General features: G+C 36.2%; 6 protein-coding genes across 14 annotated transcripts; 3 read left to right on the top strand and 3 right to left on the bottom strand.

The window, feature by feature from the left end:
- Window positions 1–462: 462 nt before the first annotated feature.
- On the bottom strand, window positions 463–7,186 carry AAO3 (abscisic aldehyde oxidase 3). 6 transcript variants are annotated; one of them, NM_001084497.1, is made up of 11 exons: window positions 6,835–7,159; window positions 4,973–6,583; window positions 4,608–4,867; window positions 4,320–4,529; window positions 4,013–4,231; window positions 2,961–3,929; window positions 2,776–2,871; window positions 2,605–2,703; window positions 2,320–2,509; window positions 1,888–2,116; window positions 463–1,412 (listed from the first exon to the last, which is right to left on the bottom strand). In NM_001084497.1, exons 1-10 carry the CDS (start codon window positions 6,959–6,961, stop codon window positions 1,899–1,901), a joined length of 3,999 nt encoding a protein of 1,332 aa, NP_001077966.1. In that variant the 5' UTR covers window positions 6,962–7,159; the 3' UTR covers window positions 463–1,412; window positions 1,888–1,898. The 6 variants fall into 6 exon arrangements, with proteins under 6 accessions (NP_001077966.1, NP_001324269.1, NP_180283.1 ...); NM_001336107.1 differs by having other exon boundaries at window positions 4,973–6,483; NM_128273.3 differs by lacking the exon at window positions 463–1,412 and having other exon boundaries at window positions 1,714–2,116; window positions 6,835–7,186.
- Window positions 497–1,481, top strand: AT2G27160 (uncharacterized protein; the record flags this gene model as incomplete). 2 transcript variants are annotated; one of them, NM_128274.2, is made up of 4 exons in its annotated part: window positions 747–806; window positions 891–948; window positions 1,040–1,235; window positions 1,319–1,481. In NM_128274.2, the coding sequence occupies 4 exons, from the start codon at window positions 747–749 to the stop codon at window positions 1,329–1,331; spliced, it is 327 nt and encodes a 108-aa protein (NP_180284.2). In that variant the 3' UTR covers window positions 1,332–1,481. The 2 variants fall into 2 exon arrangements, with proteins under 2 accessions (NP_001077967.1, NP_180284.2); NM_001084498.1 differs by having other exon boundaries at window positions 497–806; window positions 891–1,235.
- A 962-nt stretch (window positions 7,187–8,148) lies between the features above and the next one.
- LCR9 (low-molecular-weight cysteine-rich 9) lies at window positions 8,149–8,744 on the top strand. The gene is made up of 2 exons (NM_001036352.2): window positions 8,149–8,276; window positions 8,545–8,744. Exons 1-2 carry the CDS (start codon window positions 8,213–8,215, stop codon window positions 8,718–8,720), a joined length of 240 nt encoding a protein of 79 aa, NP_001031429.1. The 5' UTR covers window positions 8,149–8,212; the 3' UTR covers window positions 8,721–8,744.
- An 846-nt stretch (window positions 8,745–9,590) lies between these two features.
- Window positions 9,591–10,608, top strand: AT2G27140 (HSP20-like chaperones superfamily protein). The gene is made up of 2 exons (NM_128272.2): window positions 9,591–9,760; window positions 9,855–10,608. Exons 1-2 carry the CDS (start codon window positions 9,649–9,651, stop codon window positions 10,415–10,417), a joined length of 675 nt encoding a protein of 224 aa, NP_565638.1. The 5' UTR covers window positions 9,591–9,648; the 3' UTR covers window positions 10,418–10,608.
- A 1,756-nt stretch (window positions 10,609–12,364) lies between these two features.
- AT2G27130 (Bifunctional inhibitor/lipid-transfer protein/seed storage 2S albumin superfamily protein) lies at window positions 12,365–13,837 on the bottom strand. The gene is made up of 3 exons (NM_128271.4): window positions 13,171–13,837; window positions 12,762–12,812; window positions 12,365–12,633 (listed from the first exon to the last, which is right to left on the bottom strand). Exons 1-3 carry the CDS (start codon window positions 13,532–13,534, stop codon window positions 12,518–12,520), a joined length of 531 nt encoding a protein of 176 aa, NP_565637.1. The 5' UTR covers window positions 13,535–13,837; the 3' UTR covers window positions 12,365–12,517.
- Window positions 13,838–14,515: 678 nt separating this feature from the next.
- TIL2 (DNA polymerase epsilon catalytic subunit) lies at window positions 14,516–27,699 on the bottom strand (the record flags this gene model as incomplete). Of its 3 annotated transcripts, none has more annotated exons than NM_001336102.1 (49): window positions 27,556–27,699; window positions 27,391–27,456; window positions 27,257–27,316; window positions 27,089–27,184; window positions 26,527–26,687; window positions 26,333–26,421; window positions 26,037–26,254; window positions 25,537–25,623; window positions 25,311–25,445; window positions 24,912–25,034; window positions 24,732–24,815; window positions 24,351–24,515; window positions 24,096–24,272; window positions 23,765–23,878; window positions 23,372–23,476; window positions 23,131–23,249; window positions 22,894–23,038; window positions 22,717–22,811; window positions 22,424–22,529; window positions 22,273–22,352; window positions 22,015–22,191; window positions 21,820–21,904; window positions 21,638–21,718; window positions 21,428–21,571; window positions 21,114–21,209; window positions 20,825–21,025; window positions 20,549–20,606; window positions 20,329–20,468; window positions 19,835–20,248; window positions 19,659–19,745; window positions 19,380–19,577; window positions 19,225–19,299; window positions 18,913–19,103; window positions 18,590–18,770; window positions 18,461–18,525; window positions 18,073–18,205; window positions 17,872–17,973; window positions 17,716–17,799; window positions 17,495–17,569; window positions 17,366–17,425; window positions 17,040–17,290; window positions 16,920–16,968; window positions 16,546–16,706; window positions 16,392–16,458; window positions 16,109–16,213; window positions 15,895–16,014; window positions 15,623–15,811; window positions 15,266–15,372; window positions 14,516–14,936 (listed from the first exon to the last, which is right to left on the bottom strand). In NM_001336102.1, exons 1-49 carry the CDS (start codon window positions 27,688–27,690, stop codon window positions 14,567–14,569), a joined length of 6,426 nt encoding a protein of 2,141 aa, NP_001325161.1. In that variant the 5' UTR covers window positions 27,691–27,699. The 3 variants fall into 3 exon arrangements, with proteins under 3 accessions (NP_001325161.1, NP_180280.2, NP_001325160.1); NM_128270.3 differs by having other exon boundaries at window positions 14,567–14,936; window positions 17,366–17,416; NM_001336103.1 differs by having other exon boundaries at window positions 14,567–14,936; window positions 17,366–17,416; window positions 19,659–19,788; window positions 19,875–20,248.
- Between the last annotated feature and the right edge of the window lie 154 nt (window positions 27,700–27,853).

Raw genomic sequence — 27,853 nt, 5'->3', positions numbered from 1 at the left:
ACAAAACCAAAAAGAGGAGAAACCTGAGGCTTTTTTTATCTTTCAGAAGAGAAACACCATTTTTACTTTAGCAACAACCAATTTGCAGTCATCAAGCATTAAACCAAACACATAACGACCCAACATAAATTATGATAAGAGATTCGTCTTCCCATAGAACCAAAGCTTGCGTATCGATGATGTCGTTTACATTTAGTGCTCACACTTTTAATTTCATCTTTGTTTGAACCTCAAGGCTAAAGCAATGCCTTGAGCAGAGGAGAGACACCAGCAACAGCATTATAGTTGCATGTGTTATGAATTTATGATGCAGCAAGTTCATTAGACTATAAAGCAGAACATAAGTCAGTTTTTCTTTGTTTTGCTTTTATGCAATGCCACTTCCCAAGTTTTTATGTAATGATACATTTTTGTTGTTTAACAGTGGAATAAGTCATATCTTCTTTTCTACTATTCTAAAAAAATTCCATGAAAATTTATGATATCCAGATTCCAGTGGTGTTAACTTTTAACTTATGATAGTAATCCTGATATTGAGTTCTGGTTAATGGCTATAACATGTAAATAAACAAAACAAAATGATTTCTATCAGGATAAGGAATCTTCCTACGGTATAGGTATTAGTACTATAACTGACAGTATCTCTAGTGTCATGTATTTGGCTACGATATATTCTAAACCTTGTGTTTCTATATGCTCCTGTTTCAGAATGATTAGACCAAGACACTGGTGGCATTCTTACAACCATGCGCAATCAATGCTTCAATGGTTCATGTCTTTCCAATTGGCCAGATTCTTCTTGTCCAGTAAGCTTCTTTTAGCATTTTCTTGTTGTTTTGATCTTGTGCAGTTTTTTTCATGTATCTATGGGGTGTTGTTTTTGTTCTCAGGATTGCCGATATAGCCAAGCAGCGGGAAATCTCTGGGCGGGGTTTTTGCCTGCTGGAGGTATGGATTGCACTCTCTTGTAATCAGCATGGAGACATGTTTCCGTCTCGTCTGTTAAAGGTTAACCAGTTTTGCTTTGTAATTATCGTAGGTACAAGGAAGGACGTGCCAGAAGGCATTGGGAGGAGAAAGGGCATCGCTATTTACTTGAGCTTGAAACAAAGCGTGTTTGGGATTATGCTGGCGACAAATATGTTGACCGTAGTCCGAGCAAGGATGATTGTGGAAGCTGTGAATATTCTGACAGTAGAATGGCTGATGCTCTCGTTAACAGAAAATTGGACACGGTAGTCCTTATGTTTCAGGGTAGTCCCGTGTAATGGTTTATATAGTAAAACACCTACTAACTCTGTTATTTACACACTCTCAGCTTGGAAAACTAATGACCCAAGGTGAGAAAGAAATCTCGGAGGTCAAGGTTGGTACTGTCTTGGCTACATCTACCAATACCTCTTCCTCTGGGTCTGAGAATGCCACACGTGCAAATAAAAAGAAGAGTAACAGAAGAAAGGGTTAGATCAAGTTTCAAATTCCATTTTCTAGAACCAAATCACATTTAGGCTAGTATAGACTATAAAGTTCTAGCAGACGGCAGCGAGTTAGATTTAACTCTATAGTTCTAAATGGATGCGAAGAATAAAACCTAATCAGCCGCATTTAATTTTGTAAAGATGTTTAGTTGTTTTCTTTGCAAAGATAGAGTTTAGTTTGCTTTGATATTTCTAGCATACCAAACTGAACTGACACAACGATAACGTGAGGTCATATAAAGAGGGTATATATTGGTGACACTCTAATCATTAACATTCAATATTTGATTTATTGATTTGGTTTTGAAACCATTAGTTATGCACAAAGCAATTATTTTTGCTGTATATAAAATCTGAATAACTTTAGTATATGTAACACTGTAACTTAGCAGCAACGAGAGTTGCTTACTTGCTTTGCCTTTATTGTCCTTTGATCTTTCCTTGTAAGTATTTCTCTACACTATACAATCCGCAAAGAGACTTCACCACAGGCATAGTCGCTGGAACAGGTAACTCAAATTCCGAATCAGACCCATCAATGAAGTTCGATGAAAGGGAATGTTTCCGAGCTTCCCTAATGGCTGATCTTGTTGCACAATGAACAGAAGCTGCTAAAAGCAATGGCGGCTCACCCGACGCTGTTGATCAAATGAAAAAGTTGTTGAGTATGAAAGTAACAATGAAAATAACACTGATACATATAAGTTGTTGCAACTATCTGTCTCTATTATATTATTCAGTCCAAAATTCTAACCAAAAAACCTCAGAGTGTTTATGTAAGAGTCTAAAATTGTCTCTATTATACAAAGTCTATGGGATAAGGAAAAGCGTTGTGTAGTACCTTTGGAGGAGAGAACGCGGTTTTTATGATGACCAGTGTTGACAATCTCAACGTTGAAGTGTTTTGGGATTGTGTCCACAGTCGGTATTTTGTAGTCCCAAGTGCCTTGTTGCACCACAAGCCCCTTCTCATCAGTAGTGTACTCTTCCATCATGAAAAACCCGATGCCTTGAACAAATGCTCCTTCGGTCTTTTCAAAAACAAACCATGTTTTTTTGCTTAGCTCAACAAAATGACTAAAAGAAAACAAGAAAAACTTGTGGAGTTAACTAAATGCTAGCTAACCTGTCCTAAATCAACTGCAGGATTAAGACTCTTTCCACAGTCATAAATAATATCGGATCTTAAAATCTCGGTTTTTCCTGTCACAAGGTCCACTTCCACCTGCAAGTAGAATCACATTATTGTTTGATTGATTCAAATATAAAGAAAGAAGTGTTTCCCATAGTGACTTGCCTCGCTGACTCCAACTCCATAGTTGAGATATTCCATGGAAGAATACTCTGGCTTATACAATGTACTCGCCGATAAATTAATATACTGACCATACGCCTGATCAAAGAAAAATGCAAACGTTACGGTTATTCATGCAGAATCTTTGTTATAGAAGAGTAACTATCAGAATTTACTAGGCTACCTACTTGTTGAATGAGTATGTTCCATGTCACGGAACCTGACTTCTCCATCATCATCTGATCCATTATAGGTTTCAATCTCTCCACCAAGATAACACAGCAAAGCCTAACGGCTTCACAACTGCTCTCGGATGTCGTGCTACCAGCAGTGAAACCTCCTTGGATCATACCTAGTGTATCGGACTGAACTACACGTATTCTATCCAAGAGCTTTTCGTTTCCTTCGCATTTAACCATACCGAGACCATAAGCAACCATCTGTTGTACTTTAGTCCACAATCCTTGCCCTATCTCAATTCCTCCAACCTCAACTACAACAGAACCATCACTCAGTATGCTTACTTTCCCCGGGGTCGGTCTCTGCATAACTTGATGGACTATAGGTACTCGAGAAATCCCTCTCTTTCGCCATACATTACAAAGATTAAACTCCTTCACCATCTCAGATCTTTCCTTGAACTTTGAAGATATCTCAAGTTTCTCCCATAATAAAGGCAGTGTATATTCATCAGGATCACCAGCAATGTGATTGTAGAATTTTCTAAGGCTATCATAAGTATGAAGGTTTATTTTTCTCACTGCATCAACATCCATTTGAAGAGAAGAAGCTACATTCTCGATAATGGATTCCGCTATGTAAGAACCTTGAACTTCCCCGGGAGCTCTCATCGCTGTTCTACTCAGACAATTCGTCTTACACACTTTTACATCAAATGACAAAGCTCCCCAGTCATACTTCCTCAGCGGACCCATTATATTCCGCGGCATGATTGGACTTACGTCTGGCTCAAGCCCTGCATCTATAAGCATTGTAAGCTCCAGTGCTGTGAGCTTCCCATCTGATCTAAATCCCACATTGTAATTTATCTTCATCGGATGTCTTCCTCCAGCCATTATCATATCCGTCTTGCGGTTCAAAAACATCTTAACAGGACGTTGCAACTTGTATGCGCCTAGTGCGCATGCGGTTGCAACCTGAAACATCAATTTTAATGAGCATTCACGATCTTGATTCGTGCAAGAAGCCAGTAAAGAAACCAATTATGGTAAATACTTACAGGCATTGACTTTACAGCTTTACCACCAAAGCCACCACCAACTCTTCTAGTGATGACTCTCACGTTATGCTCTTGAATGCCAAGACATGTAGCAATAACCGAATGTACGTACTCAGGTGCTTGAGATGAACTAAATACCTTGACACAATTGTCTTCGTCTGGCAAGGCAAGTGCTGTTTGTGGCTCCATATAGAAGAAGTACTGTGACCCTAGCCTCAACTGAATAAATAACCAAGTTTCAAACACACAAAATGAGATGTCACTACACAACTTTGGCGGTGAAAATCTGGAAACAGTTTTGAGATACCTCAGAGGAGATTATCTTTCGCTCAGCTTCTTCCATTCCTTTTATAACATCACCTACTGGTTCGGGGTAAAACATCGGATGAACCTCGAAAAAGCTAGATCTTTTAACTGCATCTTCGACAGTTAATATCGGTTGTTCTAAATTCTTTGTATCATACTCAACTACTGCAAGTTTTGCAGCCATGTCTGCATGTTTCTGTGTGTCTGCAACCTGCAAAAGCCATATACTTCTCTAGATACGCAACGAAATACGAGCAAGAATTAAAAAAGAAGAGGAAACTGGAGTTACCACAAGAGCAATTCTTTGACCTGCACATCGAGTTAGTTCATCTGCAAATAAAGGTCCTGGTCCAAAAAGGGTCTTGGAACCAATGTTTTGTCCTTGTTGTGGAATATCCTTGAAAGTAAGAACAGCAAAAACTCCAGTAGGAGTTACATTCTCTCTGAAGCTTAAGCTTTTTATCTTAGCCAAAGGCTCTGTGCTATAAATGAATGCTCCATGAAGACAGTCTGGTAAAGTCGGTATATCATCAACAAAAACCGCCTCACCTGAAAAAGAAAGCTCATGTAAGGCCCTATATTGAATCTTTACCCGTGGCTTGAACCGATATCAAGTTACTAAAAATGATGAAAACAGACGGCATAAGAACTAACCAGAAGCTTGTAAGGCAGCTCCAACTTTGATAACTGCTTCACCAATAGGTTTAAATTCATTGCTCTCTAATACTTGCTGTGAAGATGAGAGGAAGGGAAGAGATTTTACGGTATCAACATGGCTGTTGTTATGCTTATTCCCTGAATCAAGACTACATATTCTATGGCCACTCTCGATCAGTGGGTAAAAAAACTCAAAAAGATATCCAACAGCCAAGCTTTTTCTATATTCCGAGTGCAAGGTGTCTTTGCCAGGGACTATGATTCCTTTAAGTAAACCAACAGCTTCATATAGAACACTGTAGCTAAGTAATTTACCTGTCAAGAAAGTCTCCACTTCTATCGCCCTGATCGAATGATCCCCGCCATAAGAACCAAATGCCAGGAAGCATTTTTCTACCGTTACACCTTTTCTTGATGCTTCTTGGCGAGACACTAGCGCCAAGAAAGCAGCGTTCAAGTAAGGCAATGCATTTCCAATAGAACGAGGTGCGGCTCGATAGCTTTCAAAGAGAAATTCAGTGTCATCACCAGAAGGAGCAGTCCATGATGGAATCTCAACCTTTAAAAGAACGCGTTTGGAGTCTAACACCGGAGACAATTCAAGAAACTCCTGTAGCGTAACCTTCTCGGTTTTCCTACCATTTAACATATACACCGAGGCATCTACAGCGAGCAACAAAGTGGTAACATCAGAAGGAAACTTTCTGCTCTGTGCCATCACTAGATTACCACCAATACTACCCGAGTTTCGGATAGAACGGTTGCCAATTTTCTCCATATGAGTGGCCATTTTCTTGAAAACATAAGAAGATTTGCTTTCCTTCTCCAAAGCATCAATAGCATTCGATATAGTAACAGCTGCTCCTATTTCAATTCCTTTCTCATCTTTCTTGATCATTGACATCTCCGGAATGTTACTGATATCAATATATCTATCAAACCGTTCCTCGTCTTTATAGTAACCTGTACCCGTGTTGCCTACAACTAACTTCAACGAGTCTCCAGAGTTAGCTGCTTCCATTATGTTATGAAGCTCAGCCACACTAAAAGGAGTGGTCCAACGATACTTCAAATGATCCGAACCATTATCAACCTTCTCTTTCTTCTTCAAGAACTCAGGGAATGTTACAAGATGGTCTTTGGGGTTATAAGGAGGCAAATTCTTAAACATAACCTCTTTGCTTTCTCCTTTTTTCCAAAAGGAATTTAACCCTAAGTCCTCAATATCAACATCAGAAGCAAAACTCTTACAAGCATCGACAATGGGACGATAACCAGTACATCGACAAAGATTACCCGAAACAGATTTCTCAGCTTCAGAAACCGTAAAATCTTTAGAGCTGTTATTCTCAGCATTTGCAAGAGATGAGTAGAGAGAAATACACATCCCTGGTGTACAAAACCCGCATTGAGAGGCGTGAAAACCCGCGAACCGCTTATGAATCGGATGAAATCCTTTCTTCGTGTTTCCAAGACCTTCAGATGTAGTAATGGAACATCCATTTACACTACAGAGAAGAGTGAGACAAGAGTTTATACAACATTCCTTCACTTGATCTAACTCTGGATCATATTTAGATAACACTACAAGACAAGCACCACACCCTCCTGCACTAACCAAATACACACACATTTTCAATCAAACATTAAAACTCTATCTCAATACACACAACTCAGATTTGGATTCTAAATTTAAGTCAACTTCACTAATTCTTCTGGTAAGAAGTAAGACATAACACAAGGCTTCAACAACACATATAGATTGTTTCCGGACATAAAGGAATCTCTTTTATAACAGTTGGTGAGAAATAAAATTAAAACTAAAACATAAAAACAGAGAAGAGAGATAGAGATTTTGCCTTCGCCACAGCCGAGCTTGACACTCTTGAAAGGAGTGTTCAATCGCAAGAACTCAAGTAAGGTCGTTGATGGATCAACAGAATCAATCTTGAATCGTTCCCCATTAACTGCAAACTCCAAATCCATTTTTTTCCCAGAGCAGTGACACCAGAATTTTTCCAATTATAAGGTTAGATTTTTGAGAAACCCAGGAAACGAATCAAGAAAACACGAAGTGGGTGTGGAGATTTAACCAATTAAAGAGAGAAATAAGTTTGAGGGAGATGTGATGAAGAGTTTCATATCAGCTTCTCTTATAGTTGCGCCTCTTTCACGCACATCTATAAGTTTGAGTTTCAGACATAACTCATAAGTCATAAGTCATAAGTCATTGACTGTGCGCCACGAGTCAGTCTTATGGGAAAAGAATATTTGACTTTGGAAGAAATCTCAACCTGATCCAATCAAAATCTTACTAAATTGAAATGAAATGTTTTTTTTTTTTTTAATTTGAATTTATTGCTAAACAAATAAATTTTTCTGTTCAAGTGGGGAAAGAAGATAAAACGCAAATTTGTAGAAAAAAAATTAGAAATCTATTAAGTTAAAAAAAAATTAGAAATCTATTTTAAAAACCTTTTTTTTTTTTTGCTCAAATCTATAGCAAAAACTAATGTAGTCTTTTATTGATCAAGCTTACCATGGCCTATATAACTTGTATTTAACTACTAGTGATGCGTCGACAAAAAAAAAAAAAAAAAAAAAACTACTAGTGATGCCGACAAAAAAAAAACTACTACTAGTGAGATAGAGACTTGATTTTTCTTAACTAGTAAACAAAAAAATATCTAAAACAATAGTCTTGATTTTGTATAATCAAAATAACGTTGTTTTACTTGTGTAAAGTCGTCTCGTTAACACTTTTTATTTTAGTCTCGTTAACACTCTAGAGTCTGGACATGTGACATCTGACTCCGTGCATAAACTACAAGTTGACTAACACCGATTCTTCAATGATAATTTTCACTCACGGCTATTCATGTACATTATTTTAAAAATAACATATGAGATTTGATATTGTATGAATGTGTGGCTATATTTGTTTTTTTCCTTCTTTGTGAAATTTCAATGTTTTTATTTAAATAGGAAATTGTGTTACAACAACGAACGAGTCTACAGCTTTCACATAAAGAATGAGAAAAATATAGAAATTGTGTAAAACCGAAATTTAAGGAGATAGATAGCTCAAGTTAGATAAGCTTGAATGTGAGGTACATAGAACCTTTTTTTTTTGGTTTAAGGTACATAGAACTTCTTAAAAAAAAGTATATATAGGAGGAGTACACTATGTAAGTTGTTTATCACTTTCAAAACACCATCAATTCATTCATAACACCTATGATGAAGAACCAATTTCAACTTTCACTCATCATTCTAACGTTTTTCATCCTTCTTGAGTTAGGTTTGTATTTACATTTGAAATTCGCCTTAATATATTAAAAATATATATTTCAACTGTAAATAATAACGAATATTGTGATATATATATATTGACAGTATTGTGATACTTCTTCAAAAGGTCATTCTGTCAACTATACAATTTTGTTAAAAATATCAATTCAGCTATAGTCTATATATGTTATGTAAAATCTATGTAACAATTGCTTTTCGATACATAATTATGTGATGGTAACATTTACTAAGACATGTTCTAAATATGACACAAACAGGAGTAATGGGAAATGTGCAACAAGTGAAACGAGAACAATGCCATACTGTTATTCCTAACAAATCTGGAAAATGTATTTTTACGGAATGTAAATCTGCATGTGAGAAGTTGAAGAAGCCCGTGGCTAGTCTTTGCCTGCCTCCTAAGACCTGCCGCTGCTATCATTTTTGCTCTTAATTTGTTTCTATTTATGATAAAACTTGATTTTTATTTAATTAACAATAAGAATATACGTTTGAGAAGTTGTGAAGCTATAGCATTGATTTTAAACATTGTAATATGCGTGTTTAAGTAGTGGTTTAACAAAAAAAAATATATCTTTATCTTATCAAAAAAAGAAGAAGATATATCTTTATGATAGAAATACGTAACTTGGAAATTTGTAATGATTCCAACTTTGAATATGAAGAATATATATTGCTTCTGCCTTCTAGTGAAATAAGGACTAATTTGAATACTATATTTTTGGAATAAAAAACTATTACGGTATGGCTCACGCAAGCTTGAAGATGGTCTGCGGGTTTGGTTCGACTTAAGAAGCTAATCTCTAAGTGTCTTCTTCTTTTTGCTCTAAAGTCTAGTTAAATTTTTATAAACATTCAAATTAAGGATGCATATATTGTACAATGGTTTTTTTTTGGTTGATTAAATTTAACATTCATTTAAAAAAAAAAACTTAACAATATCTTCTTAATAGTAAAATGCTTGGGAGAGACGTGAAATTGGGTTTGTTGTTGTAGATGTTTTTTGCACGTTGTCTAATAAACTTAGGAGATACATTAACAACAACATAAACTTGTTATTTGTTCTCTACATGAAGCCATCTCCACAAAGCAAAGCATTTCTCCTATTTTTAAAATTTCATTTACTTCACTTTTTTGAGAATTGGAAAATAAAGTTGTAAAAATGCATATAAAAAGGAAAGAACTTTATAGAAAGGAATCATAATAGATAGGCAAAGTTAAGGAATAACCCAATATCAAAGAAAACAACTTAGAAAATTCATCTTTTCTTTGGTATATAATGAAATCGCTTAGATACTCTCTTGTATCAACATACACACAAAATCCTCTTATTCTACATCAAACCAAGAAAATTATAAAAGATGGAAAGAATTTCTGATCATGCTAATGCTAATCGCATCTACGATGAATTTGAGCCACTCTCAAATTGGAAAACTGAACAAGGATTCGAAGCTCTCACTATTTACCTTCCAGGTTTGATTTCTCAACAAACTCTAGCATTGTTCTCGTTTTGATTTTGGTTTATTAATCGGTTCTTGAATTGTGTAACGGTTCTTGAAATAAACAGGTTTTAGGAAAGAGCAGCTTAAGGTGCAAGTAACCACCACGAGGAAGCTGAGAGTGATGGGAGATCGTCCAGCAGGAGCCAACAAATGGATCCGTTTCCGCAAAGAGTTTCCTATTCCGCCAAACATCGACGTCGACTCCGTCTCTGCCAAATTCGAAGGCGCAAATCTCGTTGTGAGGCTTCCTAGAACCGAGCCAATGGGCAAACAACCTTCACCTATTGGTACAGCCACAAAACCTCCTCCAGTTCCTAAAGAAAACCCCAACCTTCCTAGCCCGTCAGCGAAAGAAAAGGTCCAACCACCAAAGGAAACAAGAGAGAATGAAACGGAACTAGAAAAACAGGCCGAGAAGATTCAATCACCAAAGCCAGCAAGAGAGAACGAAGAAGCTCTTAACCAAGATTACAGAAGTAAAGTGAATGAATACAAGGAGAATCTTGGAGGATATGTGGCACTGATGAAGAATAACAGAACAGCACTTACGGCTGGTGTGGTTGTTCCCGCAGCTGCGGTTCTGTTGCTGTCTCTTGGATTCTATGCTGGCCAAATGTTTACTTCTTAATTCTTATTTACCTATTTGCATGATTCTCAAAGGAAAATAAAATGTACTAAAATTTGCATATAAAACAAATCATTATAATAAACATAACACCCCAACATAAAAAAAAGAATGTTGTTCAAAAAAAATAATGTTGTTCAGAAAACGCTAGCTTAAGTAATTATATTTTTAGTTAGTTTTTACTTTTTACACTCTTTTCTATGCTAGCTATAAACTTGATAAAATGATTTCAATCTAATAATAAACTTTTGCATGTGGAATTCGAAGCCATTTCTTGAATTGGGAAATGAGACATAAATTTATAAAGCATATTGTTGAGGGCTTGTTGTATCTTCATAGTTGGAACTTGGAAGTACAATATAGTGCATATTTTTCTAATCTCTCACACAATTTTTTTGAAAGGACTATGAGTTTTAAATTTGTCTCATTATCTACAAAAACTTGAAGTAAAATAAGACCTTACATGTTCCTTATAAATTTTTATTTATAAAAAAAATTGTTGTTATATATGGATCTGTTTAATTGCACTCAGCCATGTTAAATTATAAATTTTGTTTACCAAAATTGTTCTACGAAATATGTTAGAGCTTCATTTTTGTATAGTCCAACAATACGAAACACTAGATTATAACCCGCAGTACACCGCGGAGACAATTATTTTTTAAAATTAGTATATATAAAAGTCTGTAAATTATATTTATCTATAAAATATTTATATTTTATAGTTTACAATTGTTATTAAGTAACATCCTTCCAAACCCGTTCTGCCAAACCCGTCCCGTTAAAATTTTTTGTAGTACACCGCTAATTTAAAAAAAAAAATTACGGGATTGCAATTATATTTTAGTTCGTCAAACAAATTTTTGTTTTAAATAGTTGTCGAAATTTAATTCAAATATTGGAGAAATAAGATTTAGTGAACTGATAAGAAATGTATTTATGTGCGTTTTGCTCATTTTAAGGGATTGCAATTGTATTTTGGTTTGTCAAATATTTTTTGTTTTAAATAATTTCCGAAATCTAATTCAAATTTTGGAGAAATCTGCGTGATATATGGGATTGGAATATATTTGAAATATTTTTTCTTTGTTAATCAATTTATTGCCAAAAGAAAATAAATAAATAAAAGCCAGTGACAGCCATTGTAAATAAGTTCCAACTCCAGGATTTATTTTACAAAATGGCTGCAAAAATTGTATATATAGATGTTTTATCTTGGAAGTTTTGATCCTTCAGAGTTATGATATTTCTCTTTAAACATATTCAATAAAAATTAGTTTATTTGTTTTATGTAATAATATAAATTATGCTTATATCATATCTGGTTGTCAAATATTAAAAAGTAATTATTTAGATCATCAAGTTCTCTTCTCTCAAACTATATAATTTATATAACAAAAAAGTGTTTCTTCAATTTTTTAAAAACCTTTGGTAATGTATATATACATTGTAAAAAGGCTCATAGATATCAAGAAGCATATAATTATAAAACAAAAAAATTAGAGTACATATTCCTACAATATATATATATATATATATAAAACATAATAATATTGTGTTAATGTATAAAGATACTTATACAACATGTTTAGTTCTTATTCGATCATAAAAGTTCATTTGTCTAGTTGGCTTGATTGGAATTCTTCACCCTTACATATTTTACAAGTCCATCATCTACATCTTTCTTCATTCCATCCAAATTTATATAAATTTTAAGATTTCTAGCGTATGACTGAGAAAGATATATGTATGCAATATTAAAATTTATAATATATATTAACACGAGAAACTTTGTTATTGGAGAAGACAAAAACTCAACTAATGGTTCGATTTTGAGTTATATTTAGAAAGATTCAGAATCTTAGAATTGAAATTGTCTCGGCTGGCTCGGCCTCAGACATATCTTCATGTTGCATTGCTATGTAGTCAGAAATTAGCTTGAATAACACCCAGAACTTAAGCTCAATAAACTATATATAAAGTTGTAATAGAATCCAAGTTCCATAAGAAACACATATGAGATTCGTACGATGAATTACAAAAAAGGAGAAGATAGTATAATATATGCTTCATCACCTATCACCTAGTGAGGTTATGTATTGCTTAACTTAAAGAAAGAAACGTGAACAATAATAGTAAGGCTAATGAGTTCAAAGCTACTCCACAATATTTAGTAGTCATAGCTCCATTTTTCTTATCTTTATCCGATCCTTCAGAACCTGAAATTTTATCACCTAGCTAACGTTATTAAGAGATAATCAATTGGGACAAACTAAATCTCGATCTTCAGTTAGTTCTTGAGTACTTCTTATATATGACTTTAAGAATATGAAAATGATAAGTCTACCTGAAGATGAATCTTCACTTCCGGCCGGCGAGATCGTCGGAAAACCTAAAACTATTAACCAAGAAAACAAAAATTATTATTATTATTTTAAAGAAAACAAAAATTATTTCCAAAGACTCAACAGTTTCCTTCTTTGTTTTATTATAGAGATGTAAAATTTAAATTTATTGCCTGTTATATTTATTTGAGTTAATTAAAGGACTGATTTTTAGTTTAATCCTTCTCAATCTATCAATTATTTCCTATTTCAAGACTTTGCAAACATTTACTAATGAACGAAACAAATGATTAATCAATTAATTAATTACAAAACTGTCAGGTATATCTCTAAGCCGTTGGATTGAGTTTAATCGAATCGGACAGTCCAAATTACATAGAAAAAGTAGGTGTACCAAATGAGTAAATGTACCTGAACACAAACTAGGAGATGGAGCTTTCACACCACAGATAGTTGAAAGTTGCTCAGCTCTCTGTTTATCAAGCTTAACTCCAAACCGCGGCGATGCGCCGCCGCCGTAAAGATTACAGACACACTCCGGCGAACTTTGAACCATCCCAGCAAGCTCCGGGCAACAAGCAGCTTCAGGCTTGATCTCATTACTTCCCACTTGAACGTACGAGAAGCAGTCTGATACGTTTAGCATAGATACTAGACAGTTAACCGGAGATGAAGGTCCATCGGCGGCGATGGGTTCCGGTGCCGGAGGTGACTGCCCGGAGCAGAGACTGAGGAAGAGGAGGAGGAGGACGGCGAGAGTGTTGGTGGTGAGCATCTGGTGGAATGTGATTAGATCTGATCTGAGATTGCACTCAATGTTTTTTGGAATGGGGAATTAATTTTATTTGGACAAGTTAACTTTAAAGTGAAGTTTTTTTTTTTTTTTTTTTTTTGGCTCAACTTCAAACTTAAACATTAACTAATGAAAGATTACATTGTATCTGAATCCACAAAGGATTTAACCCAAAGAGGCATTGTAGAATACAATTTAGAGTCATAATTCAAAAACGAAAGGGACTCTTTTGCAATTCTATCAGCCACACAGTTTCCTTCCCGATGAATAAACACCACTTTAACTTTAAAGTGAAGTTAGAAGAAATGTCTTTATTATATATTCTGTCTTTGGCTATTTGTAAAATGGATTTTTCTCGAAATTATTAACTTCAATAGCATTTTAGTTAAAGTTGTCTTAATGAGAAAAGCTGAATTACTGAATATGGCTAGAATGAACTAATCCTCCTCTTTTTATTTTATTCATCTGTTTAGAGTAATTGATTCTACTCATGGATTAGTTTGGAACATAATATAATATATAATTATGTTTATTCATCGATTTTACGTATCAAGTTTTTAAAACTAGCAACACAAAAAATCACATTTCTTTTAGATTTTGAAGTAATTAGTTTTAAATGCTATAACCAAGAATTCAAAGCTCGACGGTAGATGTTTATTTCTCCTAATATACTTTGGAATATGATGATTGTTTCCAACTGACAACATATAATAGAAACTGTTGAAGACTGAATTTATGCTGAAATGAAGTTTTCATTGGCTTTTCTTTTTTGCTCTTTCATTAAGATTATCAGTCCTTATGTTATAGCTTATGCTGAAATGAAGTTTTCATTGGCTTTGTTTTCTATGTTCAAAAGTCTTGTTCGTAATGACTTGTTTGTAATTAAGCTTGAACAATTGTGCAAAAGGAAAGAACGATTTAATCATAATATTTTTTGGCTTTGTTAATTATGTCAGAAGTTTTCCATTTTAAATATTACTGATACACGAATGCTGTCTTCCGTGTATTGTTTTGTCAACAGCTGGTGGCAAATAAAATCCAGGAGATGCATTCTTCTAGCAGTCTAAACTTCTGGCGCTTTGCTATATCCAAGAAAATCTCAATCCTCTTGTGGAAATCTGAACCACTCTCCTTGCATCTAAAGGATCCAGAACACTCACACTGCTCTGTCAAATGAGCGGCTTTCACCTGATTGCACCTATTGCACACTAGATCCTGCAACTGGTACATTCTTTCCCTCTGTCTCACCATCTGGATAATGCTACTCTCTATCTGCTCTTTGTCATATATCTTCACACATTGCGGATCCGCACATGACCATTCTTTTTCTGTTAAGAGAGCTGAGTCTCTGCAGAAATCTAGGTCTCTGTAGGCACCGCAGTTGCTGCAACGAGAAAAGAAAAGAGAAAATTAACAATAGGCATTCACAGCTGTCTTACTGATTACTCCTGCAAGAGAGTCAAGTCTTTGAAACACAATAGGTATGCCTTTGATAGACTAAAAAAAAAAGTACAAGTACATTATTGTCTGGGATTCAGTGGTTACACCACGATCACAGAAAGGGGTGTGCAAGGAAGTCTCTACTCTCTAAAGCATGGGATTTTTGTTATTCTAATAAGCTAGTGGCTCGAAGAAAAGTGGACTTCAGAAAGCTATTTATCTATTAATTAGATGTAGCAAATCACCCACAATGCATACAGCTGCTAAGAATACCTGCAAGCCACGTTGGGTAAGATGAAGGATGGCCCAGGATCAATAAATTCGGCTTCAGCAGCACATTCTTTTACTTTAATGTACTTCAACAGAATCTTTCTCATTACCTACACAGAAGAAATCAGTTATCCAGCTTTACTGCTAAACATAGTTTCAAGAACCAAAGAACCAAATTTCCAAAAGTTTAGGTTGGAATGGTGAATGAAATCAGATACAGAGAGGCTCTCAGACCATAAAGACAAACAATGCTTCAATGAGAAACCAAAAACTGAGAGAGATTCATTCAGACTTGATAGCAACTGTGAATCCATATGGTTATCCAACTGAACCAGCATCAGGTAAAGATGGAGAATATACCAGAACATCTTGCTGAACGTTTTGATCAAGAGCCAGAACAGCAGTAATAATTTGTATAAATTCGAACGTGTAATCTCCTTTGGGAGCTTGACCAGAAGCCCAAGATGCATCTGACACGTTTATATCCTTGATGTGTGACCTGATATTACCAATCTTCTCAACAATCATGCTTATGAACCGGGTTCCTATCTGCATAAAGTGAAGATATATATATTAGGCAAAAAATTTGAGTGAATGAAACAAAAAACCACGTAAACTGATTTTAAGGGTACCTGTTCCTTGAGATATTCTACCATCTCTGCCTCTAAACTCTCTGCACTGCCCCTTTTTTTCTCTAATGCAAATTTCCAGGGGCCAAATATAAACGTGGCAACAATTATGATAAAATCCTTCTGCCAAGATAGATGAGATGCATGAGCGTTCAAGATGAAATGGTCCACGCCGCTTAGCTTAATAATGAACATTAGGGATCATCTGTCTGCAAACCTGAATATACTCGGGTAAATGCCGTGCAACGCTCCACTTTGGTTCAATAGTAACTTCGTTACCTGAAATTTCATCTCCGGTAGCTCGGATACCAGCGTAGTTATGCTACAATGTTAAGGAAATGGTTTGTCACGATAAGAGAAAAATATCATGAAAAAGGTAACACAAGAACTCATGAAGGTAGATGGAAAACTAGTAGATTTTACTTGTCAGTTGTAGTTCATTTAACCATGTAGTTGAAAAGATAATACAAGAGCGAAGTATAAGACATAAGAACGCCAACCTGGTCCATGAAAAGTAACGAGTGCCAGTAGTGAACCGGCTCAAGCAAGATCAACTTAAAGATATCTCTGTCGGTGGCAAAGCGTAAGACATGAAAATGATGTCCATTAGAGATTTAGTCATAGAAGTATATACTGGGGATGAAGAAAACCAACCTACTCCCCATCACTGTGAGCAAGCTTTCACAATAAGTCTTTGCAGCAGATAGATCAAATTTCCCTGTGTCGATAATGACCTTTGAGAAGTCTGCGTATATTATTATAGCACCTAACCTCCGCAAATCAGTCAAAAGCAGCGCAAACACCTTTTGCATGACCTACAATATTGAGAAAAACCGCAATATGTCAAATGGATTAAGAAATCTTGAATGCAAAAGACGTGGATTAGGAAATTATGAGTTATGACAGGGATACTGAAGCAAGGAGATATAACTTGTAAGCTACAGATTCGACTAAATGAGTTGATAGAGAAAGATTCAGACAACCTATTTATACCATATTAAAAGCACAAAACATCAAATGTCATTTACCTTGTGAAGCATGAGATGGAGAGCTGGATCGTGAAGCTTTGAGGAAGGGCTACGTAAAATATGAAATTACTGATTGGTATCTAACAAGTCAAGAATAAATTGAATATGATATAATGATACCTGCGGAGCCACCAAGACAGATGTTGCAAAATGGAATCAGCATATATATTGCCAGAATTACACGCATCATGCAACAAGCGCTTGATCAATTGTTTCAGGACACGAAATGCTTGCGCGCATCCATTATTCTCATCAAAACTGCCATTATCGTTTAAGCTACTTCCTCTAGAATTCACACCCAAAAAGCCGCCTCCTTCCATTTCACTCACCAGGTCACTTTTCAGAAGGGCATTAACAGCTAATCTATGGACCTGCATGATGCATATATGTTGTTTAGGATAAAATTCCAAAAAGCACGCGCGATTAAGGAAAAAGGGTTATATGACCTTTAACTCCACAGACACTTTTCTGTACGCTCCAGGGAATAGCAAACTTGTCTCTTGTAACTGTAACAAAGAAAAGAAAAATTCACATAAACGAAAAAGAGAAAAAATATAAACAATTTGATGACATACCTCATCAGCTAGAAATGTCTCTTCATTGTTTATATCTCCAAGGTCTGGAACACCATTATCTGAGACCCAAAGAACCTGTAATACAATACCAAATTCAATGATATGGAAAAAAGATCAGTGATACAGAGAGAATAGCCTTTTGTCATATAATTTTGAAGCTGTGGAGGCACAGATCAAGATTAGTGGAACTCTTTATCTGGACAGAAAGTGGAAGAAAGAACCTGTTGCTGGTCACGGAGTGCCCTGGACAGGAAGATATCTACTGTGAACGTTAACCAATCACGTCCAAAATTCCCCAGAGGCACCTAGTCAGTTGTTTAGGAAATATCAATAACTGCATAAAGACACTAATATGAAGAAGTACATTTCCACTTTACATGGGCGTATCTTGACTGGGCAATCCTCCGGTCCAACCACTGAATTGCTGAAGCACAACGGAGCACTGCTATTTTTGCTGCTGGACGTTGCCAGGAGACAGGCTATATGCATCACAACACGTACATATTTAGCATTACTTGATCAAATTAAAGTTCATCATAACATAAGAATGAAGCCGATTGGTTGATAAGTCAAGGAACCTGATAACTATTGTCATCGTCGTTGAAGGGAATCCTCACACATGGGAAATCTTCCAGGGCCTTTACACCTTCCTTCGTGGTGTTAAAGTCAGGGCATTCAATGACTGCCACAGTTGCTCCACAATTTTCTTCTCTGCAGGAAAAGGTAACAATGGGAAAAATTCAAACCAGACCGACATGAGCGTCTTAGAGAAGTCCAAAATCCGTCATTGTCACACTCTTTTTGTTTTTTTTGACAATTAACTTGCTGAATTTTTCTAATGAAGAAGAACTAGATCATGCAGGAACAAATTACAATTGGAAAAAGCATGCCCAACTGATCAGCATTAGAAAAATTATGGGTTTCGTAAAACGTGCTGCACTATTTTATTCAGGGAAATGAGTTTACCTGTATTCACAGAGCGCTTTTTGTAAAAATTTCGTGGCAGCTTCTGGATGGTCAACATACTCGACCTGATGATTAGCATTAGACAAGCTTGAAAAATGCAGGACTGTTATCGTATATTTTAGAGCTTACCTGGAAAAGGATACCATCCCAAGAAAATGGCTCAGGTGACAGTTCTTGGCATCTATCTCTAAACTGTCTCTCTAGGGCAGATGATAATAATTCCTTGTCACCGTAAGGATTGACTACCACAACAGACATAAGCTTCGAAGCATGACAATATAAAACATAAACAGCACGACCTGTTGAGGTGCTGCAAAAACAAGGAAACCATAATATAAGATATTAGGGAATCCAATAAATGAAGCCAAATAGCATATGCCCAAAGAATAAAAGAGACAAAAAAAAATCACAAGCAAGACATTCCTTGATGAAGAAGTAGAACTCAGCTCTACCTGTGATACAAATAAACAAGTGGAATAGAATTCTCCAAGTAGCGACACTCAGTTGTAGTTATCCTGTGAAGTTCACCAAGTTTCCATCCATCTTGGGTGTTACGGTGTTTGGCCGTGTCTTCAATTTTGCATACACATCCAATCTGACATATAGCACTAAACTCCAGAGGCATCTTAGTTTCATATATGCCCTGCCAAAGTCAAAATCGTTAAAACAGTGAGGTTTTTTCTTGTTTAACAGTCAAGGCATGTGAAGGGTATTCGATAGAACTCAAAGGTTGGGATTCTGAATAATAATGGTAATAAACACACCTCAATTTCGGGGTCTGCAAGTAGAGCGGCAAGCTTTTTGCTTTCTTTTATAAATTGATCTTCCTGAATATTGACCTGTAAAGAAATAAAGAAAACTTATAACTAACTAGAAGAAATACAAGAAGCAAGATATGTGTATTGTGTAAATGACGTGCCTCCATCAAATTGTAACAAGGCTTTCCGTGAGGAAGAATCTTGTTGATACACTTTCCCGTGAAGTTTCCAGCTATAGAAGCTTTGGAATTAATGTAAAACACCCTTGGGATCGTCAATGGGATCTTAAGCATCAATCCTTCCACAACAACCCAAGCAAAAAATTGCCCGCTCTGTGGACTTTGGACCAACTGTATTATCTGAGAAACTCGGAAAGACAACATTTAACATGGTTGCCAATTATATAAACATAATGAGGTCTTACCAAATGTCATGCATACCTGCAAATAGGAACTAGTCAAAGCTTCTTCAGGCCTCCTAAAGTATGAGCCTACACCTACTCTTCCCTTACAGACTTTTTTATTTATCTTGTGTGCATCAATCTGATTACAAGGCTTTAGATCATCAAACCTACACAAGGAAGAGATACACAGTAAGAGTATATTTATTGATCTACATTTTGTTCCAAATCAAAACCAAATAAACTTGAGGAGTACCTTCTTTTTTTCTTATTCGTTAGAGTCATTTTCCATTTTCTTTTTTCCAGTTCAAGCCATCCTTGGTAATCTACATTCTTGTCAACGTTCTGTAATGAGATATCATGGAACTCTGGATCCCAACTCTCTTGCTGCTTACCCTCAGAGTGATTTCTATCGACTTCAAATGAACGCGCAACTGGCTTTGGCCCTTTTACGGAAGGTCTGTTTTCTTTGCAAAACTCTTCAATATCCGCCACTACATTATCTTGAGTTGTCGAATGATCTTTGTTTGCTGAGCTAAACATATCAACTATTTTTCCCTGACGAAATTTGTCACAGACCTTTTTCTCGAGCCAATAAGGATGACGCACCCTAAGTACAGGATTTGCCACCTATAGAGGTCATATAAGTGGTTAGATGTTTTTTAACACTAAACAAAGACACAGATAAAAATAGTAAAGTCACAATGAACCTTCTGCATTGCAGCAGGAATGGTAATAACTTTTTGAATAGCTGAATGAAGACGCTGCTTGTAATACATCCAGTCAATAATTGAACGGATTCCAGTATATGATGATATCTTGCACCATTTTTGCAGATAAAACTTTTTTTCTGTAAATTTATTAGAATAGTTACATCACATTTGAACGTTAAGAATGCAACAATACATACTCAAACAACAGAATGTTTACCAGGATCATCTGTTTGAAATATGGCAACAGGGACAGCACGTTCACTTACAGGTGTCCCCTAATCATGAAAAAGTACTGGTAAGTCATAAGAGTTAAAGATACTATGAACAGTGTGAATGAGACACTTATGCTAGAATAGCTGAGCAAGATGCAGTAAAATACTGAGACGTGAGCAACATTCTTGAATAAGAGATCATGTAAATATCAGCAGCGTTCCTAACCAAGAGAACTTCCTAAAGGACAAAAAGTTCCTTTAAAATTTGACAGAAAATGTACCTCTGGTTCACGAGCAACGATGTATTGGCAGCGCAGTCCTTTATCTTTGACCATTGTATCACCAAGAAAATCAGCCAGGCGTTTTGCTGTGGTCACTGCACATGACTTTTGTTGACCATAATCTGCTAACGATTTGCTCATAGTGCTTGATTCTGATATATAATCTAGCAATTCACTATCGGCAATATCTTTTCCTTGACCCTGAAGAAAATGTGAAGGAAAACTTGTGAGCAAAATAACACGGTTGTAAAGAAGAAATAAATCTTCCTTCTCAAGATATTAGATATACCTCGAGTAGGTCAAGCCAACGATTTGCAACAGCTGCAACAGCAGAATAACACTCTTCAAGGGTTGATCCATGCAGAAATTTGTCAAATAGCTCGGCCTGTAGAAAAACGAAAGATCCATCAAGTATAAAGTAAAATTAAAGGAAAAGAACAAACTTAGCTGACATCCAAGTTTTTGAGACACTACATTTATCAAGTCAAACTCTGCTTATTTTCTTGGTATACTACCAAATCATGAACGTCTTACTACATTACGCAGTCCATATTTTTAATAAGCTTGTTAACACAAGAATCCAATAAAAAAAGCCAATGATACCTGGAAAACTTTAATGAGTTTCAGCTCTCCTCTACGCTTCATCTCAAACCCCTTGAGTTCTGCTATGGTTCCGTCATGATTGAAAACAGCATACCGCTTCTTAATTAAGATTCCCTCTTCCTTGGATGCAGGAATAATCATTGCCTGGATGTAGAGTGTTAGAGATATTATTTTTGTCAAAAAGGTCATAATAGCATTTATAAGGCATACCTTGTACGGTCCATCCACTTCAAATTCAATTGAGCATTCGCTACGTGAATTATATGTCTTTCGTACAGGATCTACTAGAGTCTGTTCCAAAACCAATAATCAAAGCAAAAAGCTTTCAGAAACTCAACTTGTTTGTTATATCATTCAAAAACTACTTTTAGGAAATGTATAGATCGGGATACCTGATATTGGTCATTTGAATTATTCTTCGCCACATCAACATTAAGTATTACACACGGATACGAGATGGTGAATTTCTTCATATCTCTGCAATAAACAAAAAACCATTGACAAGAAACGTAATTCCGCCTTAAAAGATATGGAAAATACAAAACTCTTTCAAATATCTCATATCATAAAAACATCTAAATCCTTACATGGTTTTAAAGGTAAAGTTCTCAGGAAAAGATCCAGGTAGAGCACACCATATACCATCTGTATCCAGCTCAAGTGGTTTCCCAATTCGTTCAATAAGCAAACGAGCATTCTGGATGATTTTGGCTCCAGTATAAGTAACTACCCCAGCCATTTCCATGGAGTACCATCTTGCGCCCCTGTTATCAGGTTTCAGGTCAACCAAAATACAAAAAGATTATGTAAATTCCAGGCTCTTTGCAAGAAATCAGAGGGCTCACTTTCGCATGACATATCCATAAAAGGAATTAAGTATACACTTATGAGCTAGCTGCAAGGAATCGTAAACCACTACCATGTCCTGTTGCACAAGTTTTATGTCAGATAGCCATCAGTCAAAAATAAGTTCCAAGGATATAAGATATAACTTACATGTGCTTCCTGGATCTTGATTAAATTGCCACTTGCCTTGGCCTCTGACAACTTTCCCTTCCAGACCTTGTTAAGTGTTTTGTATTCATACCTCCTATCTCGAAAGCTATAATTACACCAATAAAAATTTGAAAAAAAACAAAAAACAGCAATGTGGAAAAGTAATTAGGACTTGGCTAAAGTTTCACCATTATTACTTGTATACTCCCTCAAAAGAGATTGCTTCAAAAAGACTAAACGTCCAAACAGAAAGTCAATCAAGAATAAGATTGGTAATAACAAAAGCCACACACCTGCGCACAGTGTCCACATAGAACGGGTTTTCTCTCATGCATATCCCAGCCTCGCGAACTTCAGTGATTGGCTTGTCAAGTACTCGGCTATATGCCTGCCAAAAGCAGAATGACACTTACCGTTATACATTGACACTGTACGGAGAATATTATTATGAAAGGGAGAGAGAAGAGTACCTTTTGACAGTATTTTTTCAGTCGTTCTTTTAATTTGGATTGTTGTTCCACCTTTGGCAGATCAAGAAAAGGTTTTGAAGACTGCATATTTGCTCCAGCATCAACAGATTCAGACTCAATCTGCTTCTTCAGATGGTAATATTCACTGTCAAACCATTTGAAAACAAATTTAAGATCTTAAGACTATATCAACAAGGTTTAAATCCATACTTAGCTGGAATATAATATAAGCTAAACCTTTTATTTCCCTTGAACGTCACCCCACGCCAAACCCATTCAAGTTTTCTAAGACAGGTCTTTTCCGGGCCGTTGAAATCACATGCTGTGCAAACCTCATCCGTAACTATTGATGGTGGCTGACAATTAAGAAGAAACCTACCACTTAACATAATATATCTGCGGGCTTTGTAATCTTAAAAGTAATGATTGTGATTCTTTTGTACATGGAACACAATCATTTAAGTGATATTTGATGTACCTGAAGCCTGTTTGTTAAGATAATATTTGGATACATCGCCGCGACATCAAGGTGATAAATAAGAGGCCCCTCTTCACGTATAGGATCATCCCGTAACTTCTCGAGCTGCAGAGATCAATAATGAAACCTAGAAGGTTCTATGGTCTGCTTTACAATATCAAAGCATGCAGATGTCTAGTTCGTGACAACTACTGTAGGTGAAGGACACTTGATAAACACATTTCTTCTGGAGGCCCAAACAATAGTAGTCTAAGGACTTACTAGGTTCTTAGAGTGTATAGGCAAACTCTCCCAGATTGAAATGCGCATGCATTGTCACCCATTCAAAGAGACAAGAGAAACAAGGGAACGAGCATTAAATCTCTATCCTAATTCAGAAGAGGAATTCATTACCTTTTCCCTGATTACTTCCTTTACTTCATCAAAATTGGAAACTGAATCCATTCTCATTTTTCCTTCAACAGTGATAGCATATTCCAGATCCCGACCAAGGTTATCGATCAGTTGCTGGCAATCAAAGTGTCCAATATCAGATAGGTGCGTATATTAGCAATCGTGCGCAAAAGAAAATGGAGCATTTTTGCCTCAGGCATCCATTACAGACTAGAAACGTTTTACTATAAACTGCACCACCTTATATGAGATTACTTTAAACTCACCTGAAACAAAAAAGTGGTGTTCAGCAACCAGCATTATTAAGTAAATTATAAAGAAGATAACTTGCCTGGTATGCGGATGCGTCGAGCTTAAAACTGGTTGGAATGTCAGATCTGAAAACACCACTTTGGAGGCACTCTACATGGCCACCAATATATGTCTCACTTTCAAGAAGTTTACCTTGGTAGAACTTCTCAGGGTCAGCTTGATTTTTGTTGGGACATACAACATTTGCCTTGTAAGCCTGTGCTGGGAATGAAATATTTCCAATTAATAGAATGAGCCACACAGCAGAACATCTTTGTAGTAGATAGGAAGTCACCTCAACCATCAAAAGCATTTCACAAAGGGTGCCACTCCCTTTGCGTAAAACCTCATCAGGGACCATTGGAATGATAGTTGCGAGAGAAAAAACGAACGGATGGACATATGTCATGTATAGGTAGTAAGTTGCAACAGCATCAGAGACAGAGTAGGAGGCCATTGTCTGCAACAAGATTCCCAACATGAAACAGAAATAACATATAAGCTCCAAATTCCATGCAGCATCTTGCACAACTACAGCATCCGTTGTTAAATGTTTTGTTAAATTACTTGATAAAATATGTTACTCTAGCCCATTCCAGCGCCATCAAACAACTAGCTCTGATTCTAAAAAACTTTGTCACACAGAAATAGCATTTTATTAATTAATCAGCAATACCTGTGGCTTTTCCATTGCAAACCGAACCATGTCCTCAGGATTCACTTCCAGTGGATCGTAACCCAGTTTTACCTTTGTAACAGCCTGGCATTTAGTTAAGAGGCAAGCACCACTCAGAATCATAATATGAATTCCTCCACAAAAGAAAAATAATGGCGAAAAGAAAGAAACAGAATGAACCTTCAGACCCTGGCTTCCCTGAGGAAGATAGCTATCACGTTTCACCCAAGAAAAACAATCCAAATGGCACACAAACTTAGCTCGACATTCACCTTGATTTTGATCACAACGGAATCCCAACTCCTGCAACCACGATGGAAGGAAAAAAAAAAACATTATGCCCTGGGGATGGGAAATAGAACCGAGGTCTGGTAGATGAGTGCCACCTTGCCAATTCTAAGAAAACTTCAGAATTCAAACGCAAAACACATTACTAATCTAGTTTTAAGCAGAGGCACATTCACAAGGTGACAACAAAATATCAGTGAATAATGTCACAAAGAATTTCTCAAGTAGATCATATATTTGATGCAGACAGAATATTTTGTTAGCAATACCACAGTGAAGGAAACGTGATACCTCGTTCATTTTGATCCCATGATGAGATGCTCTCCGTTCTATAAATGGCCAGTCAAAAAAGTCACCGTTGTATGTAACATAAATACCAGGTTTCAACTCTTGCATATGAGAAAACCATTTTCGGAGGAGTTCAACCTATACAAATCAAAACCAAGAAAGTAACTTAATTCTAAGCACCTCAATCTTTCTGATACAAATATTCAAATCAAGAGCTAATTTACTTTACCTCGTTGGTAACATTCGTGACTTTGAAATACCCTTCAAACTCTGGTTTGGGTGTATATTCCAGATCTTCTATGTCTTTGCCAACACACTGAATTAAGAAGTGCAAAGTTAATACTACAAATTTTATCAAACAAGATTGAAGTGGCCCAAATATTTAAAAGAAATAATAGAGCTGAGATATCAACCAGAGATGATATATCCAATGGAAAATTGTTAAGAAAAAAAATTCATGTTTTAAATTACATAGCAAAACGTTATGTTAGTCCACAACAATAAGTCTTACAGTCACACATCAATCAATCAAACAAGCGGGATAATTTCGTATGGATCATATCTGATTTATCTTGGATTAAGAATGCAATCAAAATAATCCAAATTCACATAAGGGCTATATAGCAGCTTATCTACGTTTATGATTTGGAAACGGTCATCATCCATCATGTAATATATCATCATTGATTAGATCAAATCCAATGCAATACAAATGTATGCAGCAGTTACCTCTCTGTTAGTAATTAGAAAACCTTGCCCATCAACCATGTAGGATATCATCATAATTTGATCATATTCAGCATCCGGGAACTTCAATGGAAGCTTTACTGTCTCTATATCGAATGCACAAACGCGAACTTCTGCGCGTTGGAGAAGATCCGTCCTCTTCTCTAGTATGACATCAGTGCTGGAAATACTGACATTGTACCATTGCCCACTACGCACATCTGGACAGCGAGAACACATCATGATTTTGACAACCTTGAGGGCTAAACTAGGATTAAAAGTTTGACTAAATAGGTTACCATTATCAATTGCAAATCGGACATGATAAGGAACATCGTACTCGCGGAGGTCCACCACAGAGTCTAAGCAGTCTTGAGGACGTTGTTCTCTACATTCCAAGACTTGGAAATTATAACTAAGGAACAACATAGTTTTAAGGGATAAATTTGTAAGAACTCTGGAAATTTATAAGAACAAAAATACATTGCCTTACCGTTTTCCAGACAAGATGGATTCGTAAGCTTCAAGTGCATTAAATTTTGCGAGGTTTCGTTCGACAATATGCAACAGATCCCTCTTTACTTCCACCAATTGTTGCACAGTGTCAAATGATACTTTGAGATATTTTTTTTGCAGGCCAGATAGATGATTTTTCTGCTCATGAACATAAGAAATCAAGAAACTCAAATTGGTATGGTAGGTCAAAGAAAAGGTCAGCAAAAGTGACAACCAAACAAGAGGTACTGAAAACGTTCATATCTTGCATAATGTTGCCACTAAAGAAGAAGCATTAAACACTTAAACATTTACTAGCAAACGTTTTTTGAGTTACAAGAACGTTTTTGGCAGGCTAGATAGATGATTTGAGCACATGGAAGCAAGATCAGTTTTGGACTTATTACTAGAGCTGCTCAATTTGAAGTTGCAAGAAGAGGAAAATAACTAAAAGTTGTAGCAAATGTAATTGACATGAGTCCTCTATATAGAGAGAAAGAAACGAGTAATCAACAGGTAGTTGCAAACTGCGTAAAAGGAGTTATGCTTTAGTGACTTACAAGATAAAGATCTTCTTTGTGAACAATCTGAATATCAGCAACTTGTCTTTCATATCGGCGTCTCAAGTAGGCTTCAACTTCCAGTTCCATATTGTCCTGTAAAAAGGGCATTGCAGTTTAGTTGACATATAGGAAGAAAACACTCGAGTACAGAGAGAACATATATACTTTGGTGGCGGCATACAAGTAAGGGCGGAACTTGTACTTAGTCTTAAAAGAAGAGCCGTCCTGAAAGAAACAAAAAGGGTTGAGCAACTGATACGAAGAAAGAAGCTAATATAGTAGCAATGACCACAGCTGACCTGAGTGACAAAGAAAAGGTCCACACAACTAAAGGTTTTCCCAGTATCGGCATCTTCCCAAGATGACTGCCAACAACGTAGTATAATAACCAATCAGTGAGTGTACTTAGAAGTTTTCAGTATTCAGAGAACTAACTACTAGGGAAGTCACAAAACGTGACTTACTGATGCAAACGTGAGTAGCCACCCGAGCCGCGTTTCCCCTTGGGAGAAAAGCCCAAATCCAAGTTTAGTTTCGAGTTCATCTGCCGCTGAAACTTTCTGCACATTCAACCTCCGATCACATCTCCTTCCGCTCATATTTGGCCCACGCCGATGATGCTAAGAGACTCTTGTATTGATTGCTTGTGTTGCGTATTAAATAAATTAGGGTTCAAAACAAAGGGATTCGTGATTGACACTGGTACGGTGAAGAGATGGAACCAGATCAAATAAGAGAAGAGAGAATCATCTAGAACCTGAG

This window comes from Arabidopsis thaliana, chromosome 2 (genome assembly GCF_000001735.4).
Source record: "Arabidopsis thaliana chromosome 2, partial sequence".
In the NCBI taxonomy this organism is placed as follows: Eukaryota; Viridiplantae; Streptophyta; class Magnoliopsida; order Brassicales; family Brassicaceae; genus Arabidopsis; species Arabidopsis thaliana.
Note: the sequence above shows the minus strand (reverse complement) of the source record. Positions and strands in the feature narration are given on the sequence as shown.